Source organism: Triticum dicoccoides, chromosome 2B, assembly GCF_002162155.2.
Source record: "Triticum dicoccoides isolate Atlit2015 ecotype Zavitan chromosome 2B, WEW_v2.0, whole genome shotgun sequence".
Lineage (NCBI taxonomy): Eukaryota > Viridiplantae > Streptophyta > Magnoliopsida > Poales > Poaceae > Triticum > Triticum dicoccoides.
This window is the reverse complement of record NC_041383.1, coordinates 78,858,547-78,869,181: the sequence shown is the minus strand read 5'-3', so window position 1 is coordinate 78,869,181 and position 10,635 is coordinate 78,858,547. Positions and strand designations below refer to the sequence as shown.

Here is a 10,635-nt window from a genome sequence, read left to right as displayed (position 1 = left end):
GGAAAAGTAGGTTCGGATGGGGAAGCGGGATCCTCTGCAGGAGGCGGGTGCTTGGAGAGAAAAACTATGGTCCAGTGAAAAAACTGAAAAAGTTGGAATGAAGAGTAGATATGCATGTGTACTAAAGTCTTTATTTCCTATTCCTTGATGAGACCCACTAGTGATAGTTGCATTGGGGAGAAAAAAAATCAATGTAGGTGCCTCAAACTATTTTGTTCATGGGGCATCTGTATCCATATGTCATCATAGTTCATACCCTAAGAGAGTGATAGATAGGGTGAGAGAGAGCCAGAGAAGAAATTTGACTCACTAAAAAAATCTGTAATGCTCCAAGTTGCACAGATTACGAAACAAACCGACGGACCGGATAGAGGATACCATGAAGCTCGACCTACAATAAAACTTTGCGCAAAGGGCTAGCATGCTGCTTTCAAGCATCGACTCTCTGTATATGCTGACATGTTGGCAATGCAGTGCTACTGCTCAAACCTGATGTGCAGGAAGCAGAAGCCACTGTCCAACTGCTCAAAGTGTTTGGGAACGCAAGAGAACATCTCAGCCGTGATTGGAATACTTGCTTGCTTCGTCAAGGTATTTCGAGTGACATACTTGGGCTTGCCTCTATCATTCACCCGTTTTCCCAAATCAGCGCTCCAACCACTCATTTACATAGGGCTCGCGGGCTAGTTTTGATCCACTCAACTCTCATTGCAACATCCATCTACCTCATGCTCATTCTTGACCTGCCGGCTTGGTTCCTCTCATGTATTGACAAAACCAGACGTGGATTCTTTTGGTGTGGCCACGAGGAAGCTAAAGGTGGCAATTGCCTTGTGAATTGGAAGTTAGTGTGCACTCCCAAGGTATATGCATGGTCAACTGGGAATTCACAACCTGATCTTCTGAACCAAGCCCTGCTCCTCAAATGGCGATGGTATGAAAAACAGCAGATGGGAAACCTTGGCATGCAAGGTCACAGACATCGACCTGCCTATGGATGCTGAAGGAGTTTTTGCAGCTATTGCATTGCTCTCTTAGTAATGGTGACATGTTGCATTTCTAGATCGATCAGGGGATCATCGGTTACAGGTTGAGGCAGCTTCCACCGTCTCTGATGAAATTTGTCAAGCCTGCAGCCATGCAAAGAACAATTGCCGAAGCCCTGCCCAATGGGAACTGTCTAGCCAGAACCTGGTGAACTTGCCAGACGAGTTTCATTGGAAGCAGTCCCGTGTGGTCGTGAGTGATTACCCTGTGCTGCTGAACGTGTACTGGTGGACTGGCGAGAGGACTCCTGTGGATTTCATTGACGTGTAACCTAGATAGCATATTCCTGTGGATTGCACTAACATGTCAGTGCTATTGTAACACCATGTAAAAACTCGCTTCTTTCTTAATGTCAAAAGCACGCACACCCTTTTGCGTGTGCTTGAAAAAAAATGTTGTTAACTAGCCAAAGTATATATATTCATGAGATTCTGCGGGAATCTATCTTACAACAAGAGCACGGGCGGAGTAGCGCTGAAAAAGCGCAAAAATTATGACAACGACACATCTCTCTAGCTGTTGAACCCCCAAACAGTCAAGACAAGTAACAAACCATAAAAATTAACATTCAGCAGTGACCCAGTGACCTCATTGTCACCCGCTATCAACTACTCCCAAGAAATCACCATCCATCTGCCTTCTACCTTCTTATGTTCTTTGTGCATTTTTCTTGCAGTAAAAGATCCCCAAAATCACACTAAATCGCCAAAGAAAATGGAATAACCCTATCAATCACCAGGCCCCGCTAAGAAATGGATCACATGAAAGCAAATAAGGGAGAGGCAACCCCATGTGAGTTCAGAAAAAAAAGAGGCAACCCCATGTCCTATGTTGGTAATAATATGACTTAATTTGTTAACAAAGGACTGAATCATTTAGGTTGTGCCAGAAAAAAAAACACTCATTACTTCTACAGAGAAATCAGACCAGAGCAACATCTTAATACATCAAAGATGCAACTTTTAAATATGAAAAATAACAGCGGGCGGAGCAATAATATGACAAATAGAACAGCTCACATTACTGCCAATAACAAAGGGTGATGGACTATGCCACATGTAATACTATGGATAGATATATAATACTCCCTCCATCCCAAATTACTTGTCTTAATTTTTTCGAAATACGGAGGTAGCAGCCTAAGGGAGTTTCTCTTTCCAGATTTAAAGGATGAAACTGAGTATTCAACCACAGTCAACCAATATAGTTCAACTCTCATCACAGTGCAAAATGGGTAAACCCACATAAGGCTAGATGGTGTTCCTAAGGTACTCACTTGGCGATGGACCTAATGGAAGCAAACAGGTTACGTGCCAAGAGTGCCAATAAACAGTACTATCCAACATAAACCATGCACACCAAGTGAGGAAACATGCAAAAAAAAAAGATGTATACATCTCTAAGACTCTCATTTACAACTTAAAAAGCAATTAAATAGCAGGGGGGGTATTGTTTATACAAGCACAAAAAGAAAATCTAATAAAAAAACAAGGAAGAAATGCTCAAATAGATAGCTACAAGCAGCCTGATAGATTAAGATAGCAAAAGGCAGCAATCAAATGCCACTATTTAAGGGATGGCATGAGCTTGCTGCTATCTGAGCAGCCTTTGTTTAGCCACAAATCACATACGACATCCAAATAGAGCGTCATTTAAAATACCATTTCTCCTTGATTTTCGAATTTCCTTAATGACTAAAAGTTCAGCAAGATTAATGACAAAGTTGCAGGCCATGCGTATATGAACCAAAACACAACCGGAAGAGAGCCCCCAACCACAATGCACTAATGAGCAAGACCACACACTAACACTACATAAAATTAGGCAAAGGGCAGTAGCATTATGTTAAGCAACCAAACTATATCCATTTGTGAGATTATGCATGCAGGAAGCTATCTCATAAGAAGAGCACAGGAGTAGCACTGAAATGATAATTGATAACACATCTCCCCAAACAATCCAGACAAGTAAACCACAAGAATAACATTCAGCTGAGATCCAATGACCACATTGCCACCTACTATCAACTACTTTGAAAAGAAATCACCGCCCAACTGCCTTCTCCTCCTGCTCTTTGGGCATTTTGTTTACAATACAAGATCTCAGAAATCACACAAAATCCTCAGACCAAATAACCCCAGAAATCACCAGATCTCTGTGACCAAATAGAAAATGAGATCTCGCTAAGAGATGGATCTCATGGAGCAAATAGCACCTGTCAAAAGTGAGAGGCCAACCCATATCCCATGTTGGTCACAATATATCACGACTTCATTTGATAACAAAGGACTAAATCATTCATGTTATGCCAAAAAAACTCATTACTTATACGGAGAGATCAAACCAGACCGGCATCTTAATACATCAAGGTTGCAATATGAAATAAGAGTACGTAGGGAGAGCAATAAAATGACAAGTAATTAGATACCAGGGGTTGTATTGTTTATACAAGCACAAAAAGGAACCTAATGAAAAAAATAGGGAAGAAATGCTCAGATAGATAGCTACAAGCCTACAAGCAACCTGATAGATTAAGATAGCAAAAGGCACCAATCAAATTCCATTAATATAATCAAGGGATGGAAGCATGTGCTTTGCTGCTATCTGAGCAGCATTTATTTAGCCACATAACGCATAAGACATGCAAATAGAGCATCGTATAAACTCCTGCTTCTCCTTGATTTTCAAAATGTCATTTACAAGTAAAAGTTTAGCAAGATTGATGACAAGATCTGCAGGCCATGCATGAAGCAAAGCAACAACTATAAGAGAGCCCCGACCGCCACACACTATGGGTCTATGGCAAAGCTGAACACTACCTAAAACCAAACACAAAATTAGGGAAAGGGTGGTAGCACGCTGTTAAGTAACTAAAGTAATATATATCTACTTGTGAGATTATGCATGCAGGAAGCCTATTTGGGAACAAGGCACGGGAGTAGCACTAAAATGACAACTACTTATATCTGTAGTTGTTGGTCCCCCAAATAATCAAGACAAGTAAACCACAAGAATAACATTCAGAAGAGGTCCAATGACCTCATAGCCACCCGCTATCAACTACTTTGAAGAAATCACCTCCCACCTGCCTTCTACTCCTGCTCTCTGCACATTTTGTTCACAATACTGGAACCCAGAAATCGCACAAAATGCCCACAGAACATAACCCCAGAAATCACCAGATCTCTGCGTACGAATAGAGGATGGTTAAGAGATGGATCTCATGGAAGTAAATAGCTCCTCTACAAAGTGAGAGGCCAGCCCATGTCCTATATTGATAAGAATATGTCATGACTTCATTAGGTAACAAAAGGACCGAATCATTCAGCTTACGCCAAACAAACAAACAAAAACTCGTTACTTTTATGGAGAAAAAAGACCAGAGCAACATGGTAATACATCAAGGTTGCAGTCTTAAATATGAAATCAGAGTAGGGAGCGCAATAAAATGGCATGTAGAGCAACCATGGAACAACTCACGCTACCGCCGATACCAAAGCATAATGGGCCATGGCACATGTTCTATGGATAATAGGTTCACAACACTACCATGACCTGTTACAGCAGCCTTATAAGGAGTTTATATTCTCTTCCAGATTTGGAAGGATGAAATTGAAATGAGATAGGTTCTCTTGGAACTAAAATTCAATGGAACTGAGTACTCAACCACAGGCAATTGATATAGTGCTACTTTTATCACGGTGCAAAACTGGCAAATTCACATAAGGCTAGGTGTTGCTCTGACGACTCTCACTAGGTGGTGGACCTAATGGAAGCGAACAGGGTCCGTGTCAAGCGCGAGATGTACACTTGATGACGGAGAATCAAGGCAGCTGCTTCGATGTGTCCCATGGTAGCTTTTAGATGGTGAACAAAGGAGGCGTCCTCACCTGGACGGAGGGAAGCATGGGCTCGAATCAAGCAAGCCTGGGCGTTGTTCACATGGTCGAAGGCATCCCTCGTGCGGTCCACAAAGCACTGATCAACGTCGATTTCGAGGTTCAACTCCAAGTAGCGAAGAACCTCAAGAAGCCCATCCTCGGCGCAATCTAGCCAGCGGACGCCCCAGAACCCGGCGAAGGCGGCCCCCACAGACGGCGCGAAGAAGTTCAGGGAGCTCAGGTAATACTCATCACCGGCCTGAAGCTTGAACCCTTCGTTGTAGTCCTGCGCCTCCGCCTCCGCCTTGGCAGCAGCAGCGGCGAAGTCGGCGGCTAGCTCGAGCGGGTCTCGGACCTGGTGCTCGATGGAGTGGAGGAAGTAAGAGAGGCACCCCTCGGAGTTGAGGATCACGCCGCGGAGACGGGTGAGCTGGCCGCGGGCTTCAGCCCTCATGATCTCCGCTGCCGATGGCGGCTGCTTCTTCCTCTTGCACGGCTCGATCGGGACATAGTACGGACCGCATCCTCCACTCCGCCTGCGCCAGCCATCTCCAACCATCTCGCCTCCTCCTCCTCCTCCGCCGCCGCCGCCGCCCGCCGGTTTCCCCTTCCCCTTTTCCTCTCTAACTCGTTTTGGATCTGAGTGGCGGCGCTGGGAACGGGACGCTTGTGCCGAGGAGAATGGGGAATGAAGCGGCGCGTGCTCAACTTCACACTGCCGACGCCGTTAGGGTCGAGCAGGTGTGGTGACGGCTGTAACGGAATCGGAGTGCCGTTATGACGGCCGGTGCTTCAATGTTGCCATGTCGCTCGGCCGCGTGCTACGGCCCACAGGTCTTCCATCCAGTTTCGCTCCTTTTATTTTTTTAAAGAAGTCTTTTTATATACAGTATTTAACATTCCTTTCTTCAAGGTTTCACTTTAGATGCACATTTTGAGCTTTTTTCTTCAAAAAATATATTGAAGGTCTCTTGGCAGCTATCGGCGGTCTTCATGCCCACATGATATCCTATCTTACCTTTTTTTGTTGTTGATATTATCTTTGGTCACCCTGGAAAAAAGACAGTATCCTTGCTCTGGCTTGATATGGATTAGAGCAACTTCAACTCGGAGTTGTCGTATTTGCAGCATTTAAAAACGTAAAGTTTCTGGATGGCGCTTTATTGTGTTTTAAGGTCGTGTGCAAACACATAATCATCATTGTTGCCATATGCAATATTCATAATTGTTTTATTATGTTTTCTTCTATCCATCATACTAGTCTAGTTTGACATCAAATGATTCAACAATATTATTACAAAATGTTAATTCAAATGCAACGAGTAATCTAATGAAACAATTGTTTTTTCTTTCGCACGCGTTTCCTTCTTTTAAAATGATTTTTTTGGGGTTTTTTACGTTCGGTTTTCCACTGGTCTTCCTTAATTTTTGAACAAAAAAATCCGAAAAAAAATTTGCACGAAAAAACATGCTTTTTTATTTTTATTTTTTTCTTTCGCGAGAGTCCCGGTTTTGCTTCCGCGAGAGGCACCGTTTTGCTTTCGCGAGAATCATGGCCGTGCCTCTCGAAAACGAAAAAAAAATGTGTTTTTTGTTTTTTCCTTCCGCGAGAGTCACGGTTTTGTTTCCGCGAGAGGCATGGTTGTGCTTTCGCGAGAATCACGGCCGTGCCTCTCGGAAACAAAAAAAAAAAGAACACGTTTTTTGTTCTTTTTTCTTCCACGAGAGGTACGACCGTGCCTTTCTCGGAAAGGGAAAAAATATGGTTTCTGTTTTTTTTTCCTTCAGAGAGAGGCACGGTTTTGCTTCCCCACTTGCATCCCTACCAAAACTAGAATAGAGAACACATTCAACAATGATGACTTCTAGACAACACATGATGTGTAAAGATTCTACTGAGCCACACATTTGTCGGTAGTGTGCAATTATTTTAAAATGGGAAATAGCGTGTGATACATTCAAAGTTTTCTTTTGAGAGCATTTTGACTTATCTAAAACTAAAAATGCCTTATTTCATCGCCCCTCTATCTCGGTAAGTGTAAAACTATTTGTCAAAGTCGGAATATCATTTCTGTTTTGCTCCATCTGAGCACCTTGTCGCGCAAAGTAGGCGGGGCAATTGGGGGGCGGAAGTGAAGTACTTCCATTCTCTAGGAGGAACACAATAAATGACATATGTGGTCTGTCATCGGGGTTCTCCTGGACACATAAGAGTGCTACATGGACGCAAAGCAAAACTTCATCTGGTGAACAGTTATCCATAATAGATGAGTCCGGCAAATCCTCAGTCTTCCCTTCGTTCCACATATTCCATGACTAGAAAAAAAATAAGAAAAATCATATCAATAATCATTTTGTTTGTCAATGCTTCAGAGTTTTGAACTGCTTAATTTCATAAATAAAACTAGAGATAAGTTTTGCACATACTCACATAGACTGTGAGGCTTGGGAAGCCCATAGTTTGACTATTTGAGCTTCTCCTTATACCAGTCACAACCTCTAGTAGTAGCACGCCAAAGCTGTAGACATCAGATTTGGTAGAGAAGAGACCTTCCATTGCATACTCAGGAGCCATGTATCCACTGCTTGATCATTTCAGTTATAAGAGTTGTCAGATTGGAGTTGCATTTATCAAAATTAATATGATTTAACACCCAATGGATACTCACTATGTTCCGACAACCCGTTGGGTATTTGCACTTTGTTGGTTATCAACGATGATCCTGGCCATACCAAAGTCTGCTATCTTAGGTTTCATCTCTGCATCTAGCAAAACATTTCCAGCTTTGAGATCTCTATGAATTATTGTCAGTCTTGAATCTTGGTGGAGGTAGAGAAGTCCCTTAGCGACTCCTTTTATTATATTAAACCGTTTTGTCCAATCCAACAACAATTTTCTTGAATCATCTGTAAATAGAAGGAACCAGAATAAGATTTTTCTTCTAGCATCTTAATGCATTTTTTGTTGCAACAATACACACCAAAAATTGTGGCATCTAAGCTCTTATTAGGCAGATACTCATAAATCAGTAGCTTTTCTCCTCCCTCGGCACAACATCCAAGAAGACGAACCAAGTTTCTGTGTTGCAATTTGGCTATTAGAATTACTTCATTCTTGAATTCCTTTGTTCCTTGTTGAGAATCCTTACTTAGCCTCTTCACGGCAACTGCTTGACCACCTAATATTCCCTAGAGATATGCAATGCAAATCTTAGTTTAATTTGAGCTTGACATATGGAACAAATTATATCTCCTAATTTAGAACTAATGATATTCGTGAGGTACCTTGTAAACTTTGCCAAACCCTCCCCGTCCGATCATGCATGTTTCAGAGAAATTGTGTGTTGCGAGGGAAATTTGTTTGAATCTGAAAGATGGAAATTCATCACCATGGGGAGGGTTTTCTTCCCCACGTTGATCGGTGGTACTCATATCATCCAACCAAATACTCATGTGCTTTCTCCATCTTTTGTTTTTACCTGTCCGCACAATGTTATTGTCACCACAATGATATAGTGGTTTCTCATCCAACAAGCATAATACAAGCATGGGAAAGAACCCACAAGGCATATGTGCCACCCATGGCAAAATGACGAACCACCTAAATTTTTCTGTTTGCTGTAATCTTACATATTTTAGTTGTTTATTTAGGCATATTATTGTAGTAGACAATGAACTCCAGTTCAGATGGCCAAATGGATATTCTCATAAGATGGTAAAATATGACTTCTTCCTAACGACATTGAAATAAACATACCTTTGTATTTTAACCATGCGAGGCAGAAGCTTATGAGTAGGAGAACACAAATACCGCCTAAAACTGGCAGTACAATCCTTATTTTATTGCTCTTTGTACTTTTACCTATGCAATACATACATATAACATAAGACAAATGAATAATAGAAAAAAATAGCAAACACAAAACCAACAGTAGAAACATGAAGAACGAATAAAAATATATAAAGGAGGAGAAATTAATAGCGAAACTAGTACTCCCACCGATCCAATAAAATAAGTGTAGCAGTTTTGCAGTTTTGAGTTGAAAACTGTGACACTTATATTGAACAATATAGGGAGTAGTAGAAAGCGGGTGATATTGAGGTCTGGTACCAGCTGCAGCATCAAGGCCGGCAAGACGGAGATAAAGTGTGTCGCTACCAAGCACCGTGCCAATCTTCCCCGTGTCGACCAACTCTCCAGCCCACACCAAGCACATCGTCCTGCCTCTTCCGGTACTTCCGCTGCTTAAGTTGGCATAGGCATATGCCATGCAGGAGCAGTTGCGGCTGCACTCCGCCGTGCACTCACCGAATGTATTTATATCCTTGCCGCCGACGAGCTCAAACTTGTCTGGGGACATCATCCCTGGCAGTGCTAAGAAGCCATCGCCACACCCTCGCAGCTGCTCCTTCCGCCGACACCCCGCAGAGAAATTGCCGCCAGCCCACTCCTCCTCGCTCGCCGGCTCGAAGCCGTCAAGGCACTTGCACGTGTACACAGGCGAGTCCGTCTCATCACAGTAGCCGTACGTGCCACAGTATCCATAGCGGTTGCATTCATGGGACGGCCACTTCCCAAGGACTACCCACGCCGATGTGTTGCGGCTCCAGCTCTGGATTTGGAACTCACCGGAGTGGGTGAGCACATACCTGGTGTTAGGGGCGCCGTCGGAGAGGCTGTAGGTGACGTAGATCTCATCGTCGTTGTCGACGACAGCCTGGTAGATGACGAGCTCCGTGCTAATGTTCCCCGTAAGGTAGTCACCACTAACCGAGTACCCCGTCCACGGGGCACTGCGGGCCACTGGCTGCTCCCCATCCCAGAGGAATAATTGGAGGAACGTCACCGGGTCAGCGCCGTAGGAGAAGCGCCCCGGCGAGGGGTCGCCGGGGCCCTTCCAGGATACCAGGCGTTCGTCCCTATCGCCATGCGTGTTGTACTTTATCCCGAGCTTCATCCCAGGAAGGAATGTGTCGGTTTGGTGGTCGAAACTCTGCCATAGAATGGTGCCGTTTGACGACCGGACCACGAGGTTGCCCGTATTCAGAAGCACTGCCGTCGGGGGAGACGAGCCTGAGGCAGCGGCTCCCATGTTGGCTGTTGCCCAGACGACACGGCTGCCATCGTCACCGTCGGATATGACGAGATTGGAGGTGTTGTTGAGGGAGAGGGTCGGTGCTGAGGGTGCGGTGTTGATGGCCGGAGTTTCTCGGTTGGCGACCCACACGACGGTGAGACCAGGAATGTTGTTGTACCATATGCCAAGGTATAGCTTGGCCGGAGTGGAGTCGGAGGGGGCGAAGAAGCCCAAGGCAAAAGCACCACCATCGGAGACGATTGTGGAGCCAGGAGAGAGTGGTTCGCCGGGGACAAGCCGGTCATCGGATGCGCTCAACGGCAGGAAGATCAGAAGTATCAGCACCGCGGCGCCTCTGCAGCAGGGGAGAGCAGCCCGATCCATCGGTCGATCAGGCCAAACCAAAAGGCTTAGTAGTACTAACTACGGACTAGGCAGCCAACTGGTGCTGCTAACTGGGAGTACTTCTATTACCAAGCCTTGGTCTAGAAGCAAAAGCATGCTTTGACGAACGACCCGTTCCAGCATCCCCACTTGTTTGATCACGTAACCATATGATTAACTAATGCAGTTTCTGGAATCCTGGTACAATTGCCTGCTTCCGAGTAGTTGAGGGTGTGTTGGAGTTC

At 44.3% G+C, this 10,635-nt stretch overlaps 2 protein-coding genes across 2 annotated transcripts; both read right to left on the bottom strand.

Moving 5' to 3' along the window:
- Nucleotides 1-889: 889 nt before the first annotated feature.
- LOC119367190 lies at nucleotides 890-5,594 on the bottom strand. Its single transcript, XM_037632780.1, has 2 exons — nucleotides 4,938-5,594; nucleotides 890-1,333 (listed from the first exon to the last, which is right to left on the bottom strand). Exons 1-2 carry the CDS (start codon nucleotides 5,485-5,487, stop codon nucleotides 1,248-1,250), a joined length of 636 nt encoding a protein of 211 aa, XP_037488677.1. The 5' UTR covers nucleotides 5,488-5,594; the 3' UTR covers nucleotides 890-1,247.
- A 1,347-nt stretch (nucleotides 5,595-6,941) lies between these two features.
- Nucleotides 6,942-10,390, bottom strand: LOC119367189 (receptor-like serine/threonine-protein kinase SD1-8). Its single transcript, XM_037632779.1, has 7 exons — nucleotides 9,040-10,390; nucleotides 8,686-8,790; nucleotides 8,214-8,407; nucleotides 7,910-8,117; nucleotides 7,598-7,835; nucleotides 7,360-7,510; nucleotides 6,942-7,244 (listed from the first exon to the last, which is right to left on the bottom strand). The coding sequence occupies exons 1-7, from the start codon at nucleotides 10,388-10,390 to the stop codon at nucleotides 6,942-6,944; spliced, it is 2,550 nt and encodes an 849-aa protein (XP_037488676.1).
- Nucleotides 10,391-10,635: the final 245 nt, after the last annotated feature.